At 40.3% G+C, this 16,548-nt stretch overlaps 2 protein-coding genes across 3 annotated transcripts in view; one reads left to right on the forward strand and one right to left on the reverse strand.

Moving 5' to 3' along the window:
• MCUB (mitochondrial calcium uniporter dominant negative subunit beta) overlaps positions 1-16,548 on the reverse strand; it is a 1,088,652-nt gene that overhangs the window by 916,759 nt on the left and 155,345 nt on the right. The gene's annotated exons all lie outside the window — the stretch shown is intronic.
• ETNPPL (ethanolamine-phosphate phospho-lyase) overlaps positions 1-16,548 on the forward strand; it is a 28,878-nt gene that overhangs the window by 3,849 nt on the left and 8,481 nt on the right. The window contains exons 4-13 of one of the 2 annotated variants that reach the window (XR_007725762.1): positions 2,824-2,898; positions 4,580-4,670; positions 6,547-6,663; positions 8,555-8,637; positions 10,039-10,264; positions 11,644-11,798; positions 12,804-12,893; positions 13,127-13,257; positions 14,925-15,050; positions 15,593-15,660. Coding sequence is in view for 1 of the 2 variants with exons in the window: in XM_050791008.1 (XP_050646965.1) it covers positions 2,824-2,898; positions 4,580-4,670; positions 6,547-6,663; positions 8,555-8,637; positions 10,039-10,264; positions 11,644-11,798; positions 12,804-12,893; positions 13,127-13,257; positions 15,593-15,660 (1,036 nt within the window). In the remaining variant the exon portion in view is untranslated. The remainder of the gene's footprint in view (positions 1-2,823; positions 2,899-4,579; positions 4,671-6,546; positions 6,664-8,554; positions 8,638-10,038; positions 10,265-11,643; positions 11,799-12,803; positions 12,894-13,126; positions 13,258-14,924; positions 15,051-15,592; positions 15,661-16,548) is intronic. The other variant, XM_050791008.1, reaches the window with a different exon arrangement.

Raw genomic sequence — 16,548 nt, forward strand, 5'->3', positions numbered from 1 at the left:
CCCGTGGTCCCAGCTACTCGGGAGGCTGAGGCAGGAGAATGGCATGAACCCGGGAGGGGGAACTTGCAGTGAGCCAAGATCATGCCACTGCACTCCAGCCTGGGCAACAGAGCCAGACTCCGTCTCAAAAAAAAAAAAAGAAAAAAAGAAAAAAAGAAAAAAGAAAAAGGAAAGAAAGAAAGAAAGAAAGGAAAAAGAGGGAAACTCAAATAGGTACATTTCAAGTTTCATTTATTTATTTATTTATTTTTGAGATGGAGTTTCGCCCTTTTTCCCCAGGCTGAAGTGTAATGGCACTATCTCAGCTCACTGCAACCTCCACCTCCCGAGTTCAAGCGATTCTCCTGCCACAGCCTCCTGAGTAGCTGGGATTACAGGTATGCGCCACTGCGCCCAGCTAATTTTGTATTTTAGTAGAAATGGAGTTTCTCCATGTTAGTCAGGCTGGTCTCAAACTCCTGACCTCAGGTGATCCGCCTGCCTCAGCCTCCCAAAGTGCGGGGATTACAGGCATGAGCAACCGCGCCCAGCCAGAAGGAGCACCACTGGGCTGGAAGGCCATGCATGAGGCTACCAGCAGCACCTCAGGGTCAGTGTGGGGTCCCTGGGGCCAGCACCAACGCCCACAGGCTGGCCATCCCCACGCAGGCCCCTTGGGCCGCCTCAACTTTTTAACTTAGTTTTTTTGTTTTGTTTTGTTTGTTTTTTAGTGACAGGGACTCATTATGTTGCCCAGGCTGCACTTGAACTCCTGGACTCAAGCAATCTGCCCACCTCAGCCTTCCAAAGTGCAGGGATTACAGATGTGAGCCACCGTGCCTGGCCCCTACTTTTAAATTCTGTAAATTCAAATCATTGTATATCCATTCTATAGACTATTATGCAGATATCTAGAAGTATGTTTTTGCAAATGCATGCCTAAATATGTGCTTGAAATGCAATATTATATTAGGGGAAGCTATATAAATGTATAGTAGAAACTCCTATTTTAAAAATGAAATATGGTTGGGGGTGGTGGCTCATGCCTGTAATCCCAGCACTTTGGGAGGCCAAGGCGGGTGGATCACGAGGTCAAGAGATCAAGACCATCCTGGCCAACATGGTGAAACCCTGTCTGTACTAAAAATACAAAAATTAGCTTGGCGTGGTGGTGCACACCTGTAGTCCCAGCTACTTGGGAGGCTGAGGCAGGAGAATTGCTTGAACCAGGGAGTCAGGTTGCAGTAAACCAAGATCATGCCACTGCACTCCAGCCTTGCAACAGCATGAGACTCCGTCAAAAAAAAAAAAAAAAAAAAAAGAAAAAAGAAAAGAAAAGAAAGAAATATATATGAAAATTAACTATTAGACATTTTGTGAATATTTGATTATATGACTCTCTGTGATTCACTTTGCATTAAGATATTTTAAAACCAAATTTGTATCCAGCGTGGTGGGTCACACCACTACACTTGGCTCAGCTTCCCAAAGTGTTGGGGTTATAGGGTGAGCCACTATGCCTGGCCTAATTTTTGTGTTTTTTGTGGAGATGGGGTTTCACCATGTTGCCCAGGCTGGTCTCAAACTCGTGGGCTCAAGCAATCTGCCCGCCTCAGCCTCTCAAAGTGCTAGGATTACAGACATGAGCCACTGCACCCATCCAAGACTAATATTCTTTTTTTTTAATTTTAAAAAATATTTCATTATTTTCAGAGACAGGGTCTCGCTAGGTTGGTCAGGTTGATCTTGAACTCCTGACCTCAAGAAATCTTCCTGCCTTGGCCTACCAAAGTGCTAAGATTACAGGCATGAGCCACCACTACCATGCCTGGCCAACAAAATATTCTTAAAGTAAAAAAGTCTTCAGTCTGAATCCTGCTCTACCTCATATTAGCTATGAGACCTTATTCTGATTACTTTACCTCTCTGAGGCTGTTTTATCCTTAAAAAGGAGATGGCAGTACTTGTAATGTTGTTACAAGAATAAATACAAGCAAAATCCTCAGCATGATGTTTAGCAGATAGTAAACATTCCACTTATTATTATTTTCTTCCTGTGTTTGGTAGTATATTTAGATTATGTGAAATACATAGGAAAAAATTTGATACTCATTTTATAGAGAAGGAAGCTAGTCAAATATTGGGTAAATACGACATAGGTTGGCAGCCAACCTAATGGGCCCTCAGTCTCCCATTCCTCCTGTGGAGATCAGGTTTAATGAAGGCTTCTTCACGTCCTCAGTCACTATGTGGCTGAACTAAAGTCTGAAATGGGCAGCATATCCTTAATGTTTATTGGGTTTCTTCTATATGTCTCATTCTTTATTGAAAACATCTGGGGAAACTTACATTAGAAGGGTAAAGTGGGTGGGCAAGATAGAGGAAGGAGAGGATTTCAACTTATTATTTTGTAAGTTTCTGAATAAATGTAATCTTACAACTTTGGTAATTAACATCCTAAATGTTTTTTGTTGTTGTTGTTGTTGTTGTTGTTGTTCTGGAGATGGAGTCTCACTCTGTTACCCAGGTTGGAGTGCAGTGGGGCGATCTCCACTCACTGCAACCTCCACCTCCCAGGTTCAAGCAATTCTCCTGCCTCGGCCTCCCAAGTAGCTGAGACTATAGGCCCACGCTGCCATGCCTGGCTAATTTTTTGTATTTTAGTAGACACGGGGTTTCACCGTGTTGCCTAGTCTGGTCTCTAACTTCTGAGCTCAGGCAATCGGCCCTCCTTGGCCTCCCAAAGCGCTAGGATTACAGGTGTGAGCTACCGTGCCTGGCACATCCTAAATGTTTTAAAAAGAGATTGTGTCAGTGTCCTCTCTCTCTCTGTTATCTTAATAGATCCGAAGCCAACGACTTAGCCTTACGCCTGGCTCGGCAGTTCAGAGGCCACCAGGATGTGATCACTCTTGACCAGTAAGTGTTGGACACAAGGTTTCTAAGCAAGAAGATTCTTCAGAGACAAAATCGTATTGATCCTATCCATACTAGTACCATAAACACACGTGAAGGAGGACAGATATATGGAGCAATGTTTTTTAAAATTATGTACTAAGCTATCAAGGCCAGCTTAAATCCAGAGGAATACTTAATTCCTTCTAAGGACCAGGAAGTGGGAGAGGCTCTCTTGGGTACTGTGGGGGATGTAGCTTCATGGAGTTTGCATGAATCATGGATCACTTTTCACACATTATTTTTTGAGCCACTAGTAACATGTAAGTAATAAAATTGCTTTCCAAATAAGAATACAATTAATTTCCAAAAAATTCAAGCACTCACTTCACTATTACGATTATTCGCGGTCACTAAGTTTAAAGATAACAATTTAAAGCAAATTTTAAAGAAAACCAGCAGCCAGGTAAAATTTAAAACTTTTTCATTAGCCTGTAATTATTAACAGTCACTATCTAATCTTAGCTCTCAAACATGAATTTATTACATTTTAAATAAGAAATCTGGCAACTTCCATCTTTCTTAGACTTTTTTTTTTTTTTTGAGACGGAGTCTTGCTGTGTCGCCCAGGCTGGAGTGCAGTAACGCGATCCCTACTCACTGCAACCTCCGCCTCCTGGGTTCAAGCAATTCTCCTGCCTCAGCCTCTGGAGTTAGCTGGTATTACAGGTGCCTTCCGCCATGCCCAACTAACTTTTCTGTATTTTTAGTAAAGACAGGGTTTCACCATGTTGGCCAGGCTGGTTTCGAGCTCCTGACCTTAAGTTATCCGCCCTCCTCAGCCCCACAAAGTGCTATGATTACAGGCGTGAGCCACCAAGCCCAGCCTAGGGATATTTTTTCTTTTAAATTTTTGTCTACTCCTCCACCCCACTCACTGACTTCAGATGTAGAGGGTGAAGTTAAATATGCACCTCATTTCATGCCCTTCCCAATTGCTTTTGGGAACTTATTCATAAATTCTTTGCCAAGGCTGATGTCCAGAATGGTATTTCCTAGGGTTTCTTCTAGGATTTTTACAGTTTTAAGTCTCAAATTTAAGTCTTTAATCCATGTTGAGTTAATTTTTGTATATTGTAAAAGGCAGGAGTCCAGTTTCATTCTTCTGCATATGGCTAGCCTCAATCTTAGTTCTTAAAAAGGCCTCCTTTTCCCTATCAAGTAGTATTTGCCTAATATTTGCAAGTGGACATGCTTTAGAAATCATCCCAAACAGAAACAGATGCCCATTCTATGAGATAAAGTTGTTTTTAAATTTACTAGAATGTAACACGCATTCTTTTAACACATTTAAAGAATACATACATGTAAAGTATTGCATGAGGATATAGAAAACAATTTTTCACATTTAGACAATCTGATTTAGCAATATAATCCAAATACATCAGTTTTTCCCAACTAAAAAGAAATTGTCAATAAGGACACATGCTTGGCTTTCTGTGGGTTTTATTACATGTAAAGGAAGAATTGGACACATTAAGGGCCAGTCTTGCCATGAAAAATTAGATCCCATATAGTCAAATCTGGCACCAATGTTGAGATTCTCCCTGGATGGATACATATGGATGAAATGCAACACTGGTTTTCGTATATTTGAAAACATCTCTCTTGGAATTATTTTGGTTATGTTTTTTTCTCTTTTCAGTGCTTACCATGGTCACCTATCATCCTTAATTGAGATTAGCCCATATAAGTTTCAGAAAGGAAAAGATGTCAAAAAAGAATTTGTACATGTGGTAAGTGTCTTAGAATCCTAAATCAGAATGTTAGTACTGGAGGAATGCTTAATGATAATCCAGCCCAATGCTTTCATCTAAATGAACCATGAAAGAGAAACTAAAATCAAGAGCAGTTATGTGGCTTGCTAAGGTCAAAGGGCTAAATAATGACAGAATGTTATTTAAAATCTGTTTATCTATTTAAAATATATCGATGAGTATTACAATAGGCAAATTAGTTTAGTAGTTGTTCAGAGCTATCATTTTATTTTTCTTGCTCCTTAATCTTCAGTTACATTTTCTGTCACAAATGCCAACTCAAAATTCAGAGTTGAACTAAGTGTGTATTTAAATTGCTCTTGGCCGGGCACAGTGGCTCACGCCTGTAATTCCAACACTTTGGGAGACCGAGGCGGGCAGATCACTTGAGATCAGGAATTAAAGACCAGCCTGGACAACATAGTGAAATCCTGTCTCTACTTTAAAACAGTACAAAAATTAGCCAGGTGTGGTGGCAGGCGCCTGTAGTCCCAGCAACTTGGGAGGCTGAGGCAGGAGAATCCCTTGAACCCGGGAGGTGGAGGTTGCAGTGATCTGAGATCATGTCACTGCACTCTCCAACCCAGGTGACACAGCGAGACTCCATCTCAAAAAAAAAAAAAAAAAGGAAAAAAATAAAAAAATACATTGCTCTGTAGAATAATGCTAAATTATTATATAGCTTTATTAAGTAAAATAAAGAAACCAACCAAGGTGTTGAAAAAGTAAAGTTTATTTGGTATGTTTGTCTTAACTGAGGATCAGCATAATTTCCTTTTTTCTTTCTTTTTTTTTTTTTTTTTTTGAGACAGAGTCTCACTTTGCTACCCAGGCTGGAGTGCAGTGGCATGATCTTGGCTCACTGAAACCTTCGCCTACCATGTTCAAGTGATTCTTTAGCCTCAGCCTCCAGAGCAGCTGGGATTACAGGCATACTCTACCAAGCCCTGCTAATTTTTGTATTTTTTGTAGAGACAGCGTTTCATCGTGTAGGCCAGGCTGATCTCAAACTCCTGACCTTAAGAGACTGGCACACCTCAGCCTCCCAAAGATTACAGACGTAAGCCACCGCGCCTGGCCAATTTCTTGAGAATCATCAATACTTTCTTTCAAGATTTTAAGATCTGGAGTGAGTGCTAACACACTCTAGTTTTCTGAATGATTACGATTTGTAATATAGTTGATCAGTGTTGGCTCATTTTAAATACTGACTAGTTAATACAGTTTCCTTTCACTGACATTTTAAAATAGTATCATCACACTTGTTGATTTGAATTTTCTATTTATGTGAGGAGGGATATAGTCTTGATTTATAGCAGTCTGGAAGCAAATCCAAGCTTCTGTTCACAATTCGAAGATGTCAGTTCTTCACAGAATTTAGAAATGTTAAGGAAAAAAAAGAACAAAAAAACCTAAAGTATCTTAAGTTCACATGATCACCATTCTAACATGTTCTTGTGGGGAAATGCCTTTTTGTTTTGTTTTATTTTGTTTTGTTGTTTTTGAGATGGAGTCTTGCTCTGTTGCCCAGGCTGGAGTACAGTGGCGCAGTCTCGGCTCACTGCAAGCACTGCCTCCCGGATTCACGCCATTCTCCTGCCTCAGTCTCTTGAGTAGCTGGGACTACAGGTGCCCATCACCACGCCTGGCTAATTTTTGTATTTTTAGTAGAGAGGGGGTTTCACCTTATTAACAAGGATGGTCTCGATCTCCTGACCTCGTGATCCGCCCGCCTTAGCCTCCCAAAGTGCTGGGATTACAGGCGTGAGCCACTGCACCCGCCTGGGAAATGCCTTTTTTTTAAGGTTTGTCGAAAGGGCAAATTACAAGCAACTGCATTATTTGACGTTTTCAGGCACCAACTCCAGATACTTACAGAGGAAAATATAGAGAAGACCATGCAGACCCAGCCAGTGCTTATGCAGATGAAGTGAAGAAAATCATTGAAGATGCTCATAATAGTGGAAGGAAGGTTTGTATTTATAGCTTTGGAAACATCTCAACATCTTTTATAAAAGGGATTGGAACTGTTGGGATTCAACGAAGAGATGGAAAAGGATTATATCTAATGTCCCTTTCTGTTCTTCTCTAGTTATGTTTTCACTTGATTCAAACTTCAAAAAGTGCGTTATTACAATCATACCTCTAAGACTGTCTACTTTTATTTATCCTGGAAATACAACCACTATCTGGTTCCAGAACTGGTGGCCTAATTCTGACCTTTTCAGTGGTATGCAGGGTCTAGTCTAGAGGGGTAGGGGTCATTATATGGTGAAGGGAAGAGAAGAGACAAAGTAGCCCTGGGACCTCAGGATCAATGCAGACTTCCAAACCCACAAGGGAGCCTTGGTGCTTCCCTTGAACTTCAACCTTCTTGAAGCCATGGAGCCTGGGGCTGGTTTGCACCTGGGTAAGCCAAAGCAGAAAATGTTCTTCCGAACTGGGCCTGGACTTCTAAGACAGAAACAAAATCCTTGAGAGCAGGAAAAAAGTATTTTCATTTTCTCAGTCTTCACCCTACTGTCTTCAGCTTAATACTCAATTCTCAGCCCATCTGTAGGTTACTTATGTGGATTTTAATGCAACTTGACAATATTTTGCCTTAAAATTAGCTTATGGCATAGACTTGGCTATTTTAAAAAACCTTAACTGAAATAAAAATGAGGCCTTTTCTTTTTCTAATTAACTCAGATATTTCTGTCTTCATTACTGGAGAGCCATTCACATTTCTTAACTGCTGCTGCTTTTTTTTTTTTTTTTTTTTTTTGGCTAACCCGTTTGTTTTTCATATCTTCTTATGTGAAACATCTGTGCAGGTAGACATAAAGCTCTATGTGTTGTGGGGAGCTTCAGACTCTTGCTCTTCAAATGTGGTCTGTACCTGTTTAAACAAATGGCAAACAACACTTTTAGGAAAAAATTTACATTAACAAGATCTTACAGACTCTTTGCTGCTAAAAGAGGGTTTGAATAATTTTTCGAAAACTTAGCATTCAACATTTATTGGATTATTGCTATCATATTAGCAGTGCTGAAAGCAATGAACAAATATAAGATCAGTGCTTCAGAATATTAGATGTGCTTGCAAAGTCCTGGAATGGTACAGCAAAAATCTTGAGTCCAACAGCCTTATTTTATAGCTAAGAAACTAAATATCTAAAAAGTGAAGGATTTAACCCAAGGTCTTACAATTACTAAGGGGTAATCTGAACTAGAACCAGAGTTCTCTTGATTTCTCATCTCACATTCTTTGTGCTTTCCCTTCAACATTATCTATTTCCTACTTCTCTTTTCTTAGTCTCTAGAATGATTCATCTGTAGTTCCTATTGTTAACTGCTTACTGTTGAGTTAAGCGTGGTTTAGGGCAAAACCTAGAAATACAGCACAGTAACTATAATGTGTGGCCACAAACCACCCTCCCATTTCCATGGTGCAAATTCCAGCCTCAGGCAGCCTTACTTCACCAAGCTTAAGAAACAGGCATCACAACAATGCCCTTGGAACCTAGGTAACTTTTTACAGGTTCATAACCAAAGACTAATAAAAATATCAGTCTTACTCAGTTCATCCTAATGAAACTGCTGCATGTAATGATAGAGAAATGGAAGTTGCCCTCTCATCTCCTCTATTTTTCAGGGTAGCTGTATTGGTACCCTAGGTTTTCAGAAGTTAATGCTTTAAATCAATTGCTTTTCCAGCATAGACACCCTTTCTTTTTTCTTTAATCAAATGGCCAATTTGCCACTTGCTACAGGTCTATTCCTAGCTATTTTTTTAAAAAAACCTGGTCTATAAGATATCCTCTTTTTGGGGGGGTTGTAGGGGGACCTAATGGACTTTGACCCCGTCTTCTCTTGTATAGATTGCTGCCTTTATTGCTGAATCCATGCAGAGTTGTGGCGGACAAATAATTCCTCCAGCAGGCTACTTCCAGAAAGTGGCAAAGTATGTACTTGACTTGGGCCTCCTTGGTCAAACTGAGAACACTGTGACAATTCTGTAGGGCCATACTAGTTGCTAAGATATTAAAATAATTCCTGATTAGCTGGTAAATAGCCACACCTGAGCGCCTGCCATCCCAGGACTCCTGGATGCTCTCTCAGCCTTCCCCAAGATCCAGCATGTACAAGGTTAACACATGGTCCAACAACAGGAGTTCAGAACTCTGCTCCAGCCCCCAGCCTGCATCCTCTCTGATTGACTAGTACCAAATCTGTATTAGTCAGGGTTCACTAGAGGGACTGAACTAATCATATATATATAATCATACACACACACACATATACACACACACACACGGGGGTATTAAGTATTAACTTACTTGATCACAAGGTCCCACAATAGGCTGTCTGCAAGCTGAGGAGAAAGGATAGCCAGTTCAAGCCCCAAAAGTGAAGAACCTGGAGTACGATGTTTGAGGGCAGGAAGCATCCAGCATGGGAGAAAGATGTAGGCTGGGAGGCTGGGCCAGTCTCTCATTTTCACATTTTTCTGCCTGCTTTATATTTGCTGGCAGCTGAATAGATTGTGCCCACCAGATAAAGGGCGAGTCTGCCTTTCACAGCCCACTGACTCAAATGTTAATCTCTTTTGGCAACACCCTCACAGACACAGCCAGGATCAATACTTTGTGTCCTTCAATCCAATCAAGTTGACACTCAGTATTAACCATCACACAAGCCTTCCCAATTGGTAAATATTTGAAGACTAACCCTGTTACCAACTACTTGTTTGATTCTTTCTCTTCCCACTTAACATACTGTAATAAGACTGGGTGCTGTGGCTCATGCCTATAATCTTAGCACTTTGGGAGGCCAAGGCAGGAGGATCACCTGAGGCCAGGACTTCAATACCCTTCAATAACAGGGCAATATAGCAAGACTCCCTCTCTACAAAACTTTTTTAAAAATATTATCTGGGCGTAGTGGCCCATGCCTGTAGTTCCAGCTACTCGGCAGAGCAGGCTGAGGTGGGAGGATGGCTTGAGCCCAAGGGTTTGAGGTTACAGGGAGTTTGATCTTACCACTGCACTCCAGCCTGGGCAACAGAATGAGACCCCATCTCTCTTAAAATTTTTTTTAAAATACTGCAATATAGCTTACTTTAAGCAGCACAAACCCAACTGGTATGGAATATATCTAATTTAAAAATTATGTGATTATATTGTAAAATCAATGACATTTATGTGGGGTTTAGAGTACTGAAATGTTTTTTAACAAAAATTAATTCTTCAGGTTAACAACATTTTTTTTTTTTTTTTTTTTGTCTACAATAATTTGCATCTTTGTGGTTGGGTTTGGGGATCTCAGTGACCTGAATGCATTAGACTGCTGCTTTGCTTTTCAGATATGTGCACGGCGCAGGGGGTGTGTTTATAGCTGATGAAGTTCAGGTGGGCTTGGGCCGAGTTGGGAAACATTTCTGGAGCTTCCAAATGGATGGTGAAGACTTTGTTCCAGACATCGTCACAATGGGAAAACCCATGGGCAACGGCCATCCAGTGGCATGCGTGGTAACAACCAAAGAAATTGCAGAAGCCTTCAGCAGCTCTGGGATGGAATATTTTAATACGGTACATTTTGGTCTCCAACTTTAATGGCTAAGAAGGAAAAACAATGCATGTTCTTATATTTTTTGACAATGTAGTGAAGAATAAAGCTCAGTATTGTCGGCTAACCACCCAGAACTCTGGCCAAAGATTTTCTTATTTTAATAAAACATGTAAATTTTACTTTAAGTTCCACGATACATGTGTAGAATGTGCAGGTTTGTTACATAGGTATACATGTGCCATGGTGGTTTGCTGCACCTATCAACCCGTCATCTAGGTTTTAAGCCCCACGTGCATTAGGTATGGCCAAACTTTTTTTTTTTTTTTTTTTTGAGACGGAGTCTCGCGCTCTGTCACCCAGGCTGGAGTGCAGTGGCGCGATCTCGGCTCACTGCAAGCTCCGCCTCCCAGGTTCACGCCATTCTCCTGCCTCAGCCTCTGAGTAGCTGGGACTACAGGCGCCCGCCACCACGCCCGGCTAGTTTTTTGTATTTTTAGTAGAGACGGGGTTTCACCATGTTAGCCAGGATGGTCTCGATCTCCTGACCTCGTGATCCACCCGCCTCGGCCTCCCAAAGTGCTGGGATTACAGGCTTGAGCCACCGCGCCCGGCCAAGGCCAAACTTTTATCTAACCGGATTTCATTCTATCTGGCAAAATGCTTCTTGTATTTCTGCTTGTATATCTTTACCTGTCCTAAAACAGTCTTATTAATTTTTCCAATGATAGATGATTGCCTTGCTAAATTCCACAGGTTATGATATTTTCATTTCTTTGTTTCATATCATACTTAAATTTCCAAAACACTTCTAAAGTATTTTGGTGACTCAGTACTATGAATGTTATATGGCTGTCATAAGAGATACTGAATTTTTATCTTTGGGATATTATATTTCTTTGCTTTATCCCCATAAGCTTTAAGCTTGGAAAAATTATTGTAGTTTGTTCAGTATATATAATAGGACTTGTTATATCTAAAAGTAAGATTCAAATCTGAGGACATAAATTATTCGGAGAACATGTCATTGCTTAGCTATTTTTACTCAGCTCTTTAAGGGCAGAAACCCCTATTTCCCTCACTGGGCAACACTATGAAATCCTAAACTCCCAACATAATGTCTGGTTTTTGTTTGGATGAGCAAATAAATTCCCTGGTAGTCCTTCATACCAGTTATGCAGCTTGGAGAGTATAATTTAGAATGAATTTTCACTCAATCCTGAATAAATAGAATCATGCTCTATTCTAAATATGAGATGCTAATATTATAAGAGAACATTTTATTAAAATTATATCTTCACTTATGTATGTATGAGCCAAATTCTTATGGATGAGGGAATACCACCAATTCAACTGGTACATTTTCTCATTTGTTGTGTCTTTTTTTTTTTTTTTTTCACAGTATGGAGGAAATCCAGTATCTTGTGCTGTTGGTTTGGCTGTCCTGGATATAATTGAAAATGAAGACCTTCAAAGAAATGCCATGAGAGTAGGGAATTATCTTACTGAGTTACTGAAAAAACAGAAGGCTAAACATACTTTGATAGGCGATATTAGGTATGTTCATTATGAAGTTGTCACGTAGTTACTCATTTTTTTCAAAATAATAATAGTTTGTAAGCTAGGCAACATGGCGAAACCCCATCTCTATTAAAACTACAAAAAATTAGCCAGGTGTGGTGGCGCACACCTGTAGTCCCAGCTACTCGAGAGGCTGAGGCATGAGAATCGCTTGAGCCTGGGAGGTGGAGGTTGCAGTTAGCCGAGATTGTGCCACTGCATTCCAGCCTGGGTCATAGTGTGAAATCCTGTCTCTAATAATAATAATAGCTTATATTTTATCTTGTAAGTTTGCAATAAAGTACATAAAACTAAATCTATAAAACACCAAAAAACAGAGATAGCAAAAATTATTCTTATTCCAGAATCCAGATATCACCACTGTTAACATTTGGGTAGGCCGGATGTGGTGGTTCACATCTGTAATCCCAGCACCTTGGGAGGCAGAGGCAGGAAGATTGCTTGAGCCCAGGAGTTTGAGACCAGCCTGGGCAACATAACAAGACCTTGTTTCTATAATAAATAAACCAACAACAACAAAAAACATTTCGGTACATGTCTTTCCTGACTTTTATACTTTTTAAATAAAGTTAGGATAATGTCAGCACCCAAAAGATGAAAAGAAGGAACTTCATGTAGCGCTAAATAATTTACTGAAAATTATTTAAAATGCTATTCTGAAAAGCTGGATATTTTTCATATATATATGAAATATTGACATATACATATATGTTAACATTTATCATCATTAACATCCTGAGAAACTAAATAGCATGAAAGGGTTATTTTTAAGCCATTTTCTTTTATAATTGAGAAAAGAAAACTGGATGACAAAAACTAATTTATTTCCAAAAGTAGAAACAACTGTGAACATAGATTGGTATCTTGGATTAGTTAGAATTAAACTTGGAAATTAAATGGAAGTTTGGGGATAGTGTTAACTTTTTGTGACAATGGAGCGTTGGACAGATTGTGTGTCAAGTTTTTCTTTACCTCTCGCAGGGGCGTTGGCCTTTTTATTGGAATCGATTTAGTGAAGGACCATCTGAAAAGGACCCCTGCCACAGCTGAAGCTCAGCACATCATCTACAAGTAATTCACCCCCACACCCACCTGTTTGGTATCTTGGCTGCAGGATGCCTACCCACTTGAAAGCTTGCTTGACTTCCTCCCATCCCTCTGAAAAAGGAAAGTTTAAAATACATCCTATTTATAACGTGGGATTCTCAAATGCAGAATACTTAAACTGCTCTATGTTCACGTCATTCTTCAGTAATTGTAGTTATCCTTTGCACGCACTCACATGCATTTCCTACACAAATTAGGATGAAAGAAAAACGTGTGCTTCTCAGTGCCGATGGACCTCATAGAAATGTACTTAAAATAAAACCACCTATGTGCTTCACTGAAGAAGATGCAAAGTTCATGGTGGACCAACTTGATGGGGTTCTAACAGGTGGGTCCATGGATCTTTAAGATGTCTTCTTGTTGCCTCTCCCAAACCCACCGGCCTAGTCATAATGACCATATGCATCTTGTTATTCATGATGGAAGTGAGGCAGGGCAGAAATAAATGTGTAACTTTCCATTTAGGACTAGAAAAAGATAACCAAAAAGTAACCACATGGGCTCTTAAATTGAAATTTTCAGTTTGTACTCATATAACTCCAAATATAAGTTTTTGCTGAAGGAACATACTGTTTTGTCATTTATTTTTACTTTAGACTAGCTAGCATATTTAAAAGTGCATGTCTGCATTGTGCCATGCACCACAAATACTACAGTGTAGAGTATTTCAGCATTGTGCCATTAATACATGAAACATTTCTGATAAAAAAAAATTATATAGGCTAGAGTGTGACAGTTCTTTGCTATATGCTGAATCGTTTAACTTTGCAAGGTTTTTTTTATTTTTTAATTTTTTTTGAGACTGAGTCTCACTCTATCGTCCAGGCTGGAGTGTAGTGTTGTGATCTCAGCTCACTGCAGCCTCCGCCTCCCAGGTTTCAGTGATTCTTCTGCCTCAGCCTCCTGGGTGTCTGGGATTACAGGCACCCGCCACCATGCCTGGCTAATTTCTGTAGTTTTAGTAGAGATGGGGTTTTACTGTGTTGGCCAGGTTGGTATCGAACTCCTGACCTCAGGCGATCCACCCGCCTCAACTTCCCAAAGTGCTAGGATTACAGATGTAAGTCACCGCATCCAGCCTAACTTTGCATTTTTAACTTTTATTTTTTAATTTTTATCTATTTATTTTCTGAGACAGAGTCTTGCTCTGTCACCCAGGCTGGAGTGCAGTGGTGGGATCTTGGCTCACTGCAACCTCTGCCTCCCAGGTTCAAGCAATTCTCCTCCCTTAGCCACCTGAGTAGCTGGGACTACAGGAGCGTGCTACCATGCCCATTGTCTATCATAAAAATGTATCTTTTGTTTATATTTTCTATATTATGCAACTAGGTTAATTTATTTCTTTGTTATGAACATACATTGGATTAGAAAGTAAATTAGTACTGTAAAACCATGTTGAATAGCATAAAGCATGATACAAATGATAGGTATTGTTGTTTTTGCTTTAGTTATATTTTCACAATTCAGGGTGGCATGGCAGCACATGCCTATAAGATCCCCGAGGCCAAAGTAGGCAGATCGCTTGAGTTGAGATCAGGATCACTCAGGAGCTGGAGACCAGCCTGGGCAACATGGTGAAAGGTTGTCTCTATTAAAAAAAAAAAAAAAAATACAAAAATTAGCTGGACATTGTGGTGCATGCGCCTGTAGCCCCAGCTACTTGGGACTTGGCTGAGGTGAGAGTATCACTTGAGCCTGCAAGGTGGAAGTTGCAGTGAGCTGCACCACTACACTTCAGCCTGGGTGACAGAGTAAGACCCTGTCTCTCAAAAAAAAAAAAAAGATTCAACTTCTTTACTCAGCTTTTAGAGTAAAACTGAGAAGATAGGAATCCATATAGCATACAAAATAGATAGTGAATAGTGAATGTTTGGAAACTTGAGAGTCCACCAAAGTTATTAAAAATACGGTCACTGTCTTTGGACTCAGAGTGCATGCTCACATCCAGACCTGGCAAGCATTCCTCACAAGCAGGTGTGTCCTTTGATCCCATAGGGCAGGGTACAAGACAGAGTGTGGCTTGGGACAATCTGTCACTCTACATCTGCATCAACTCAGAGCTTGAGTATTCTTAATAGTGGACCAGAAGAACTTCCTTTGAATAAAGTGAATGACAAATAGGTAAAATGGGCTTAGTGCCACCTATAAATGATAATGGTAAAATACTACAAAAAAAATCTTAAAGTGATTTTAACAGTGACTTTTTTTTTTCTTTGTCTTTTTCTTTTCTTTTTTTTTTTTTTTTTTTTTTTGAGATAGAGTCTTGCTCTGTCGCCCAGGCTGGAGTGCGGTGGCGTGATGTCAGCTCACTGCAACCTCTGCCTCCCGGATTCAGGTGATTCTTCTGCCTCAGCCTCCCAAGTAGCTGGGACTATAGGCGCATGCCACCAAGTCTGGGTTATTTTTGTATTTTTAGTAGAGATGGGGTTTCACCATATTGGCCAGGCTGATCTCAAACTCCTGACCTTGTGATCCGCCTGCCTCGGCCTCCCAAAGTGCTGGGTTGACAGGCATGAGCCACCGCGCCCAGCCCATTTTTTTAGCACATAACATTTCCTTCTATTCTTCATTAAAGGTATTGCTAAGATACCAAAGAGATTTTTTTCTTAGGTTTTTATGTTATTTTATGTTATGTCTTCTCCATAATACCTTCCTTGATTTAGTTTTAGAAGAAGCCACGGGAACCAAAAGTGAAAGTGTGACCTCTGAGAATATTCCATGCAAAACAAAGGTAAGAGTCGGCTACTTTATTTTTAGAGGGAAAGTTTAAAATTTGGGGAATGTTTAAAAAGGGAATACAAATTTTCAAAAAATTGTGCAATGACCATTAGAACAATACCAGCCTGTATTAGGTTGGCTTATTGTTGCAATTTTGAGTGCACAATTAAATTTCCACAGCAAGTGTCATATCATTTGACAGGACTAAAGCCAAAGAACCATTCTTACAGGATCATTCCCATACCAAAAACAGCCTCGTGGGCCTGCAAAGATGGCCTACAAAATATAGAGGGAGGATTCAACCCGCCTAAGTTCCTTCCTGTTTTTCCTGAGGGCTGCCTGAGACTGCCTCCGATTCTCAAACACTGCCTTTACAATCAGCAGAAGCATTAGCAGGGAGGTTCTGAAGTGCCAGAGTTCGGTTCTAAAATGAACTAAAGTGTAAGCTTCGAATGGCAGTGGGGCCTGGGAACTGTCTGGCACTGCCTGGCCTAGTTTCTGCATTTGATGTGCTTCCAGGAGAGGGCCTTGCCATTCTCTGCTGAGCTGCCGAGGGTGTGAGAAAGAGCACCCTGGACTGGGAAACAGAAAGGCAAAAACTTGAGAGGCTTTGTTGCATAATTTGTTATTTGTTTATGAGTTAGATGCATAAAGGAACACCCAGTGCCTCAAGCCTGCCTGCACATCCAGTGGAGTCAGCAAAGTCTTTTTTCATGATTAAAATCATCAGGCTGTTTGAAGGAGAGCGAGTGATTTGCTAACAGCATGGCTTCTGTCTCGTCTAACAACACAAACCAATTAAAGGAATCAATTATTCTTTGATGTCAAGAATAGTTTATCAAGTCTAAGACAGAATTGCAGCTGTAACTGCTGGTTCCCCAAGCATTAAAAAGAGTCCTGC

This window comes from Macaca thibetana, chromosome 5 (genome assembly GCF_024542745.1).
Source record: "Macaca thibetana thibetana isolate TM-01 chromosome 5, ASM2454274v1, whole genome shotgun sequence".
Lineage (NCBI taxonomy): Eukaryota > Metazoa > Chordata > Mammalia > Primates > Cercopithecidae > Macaca > Macaca thibetana.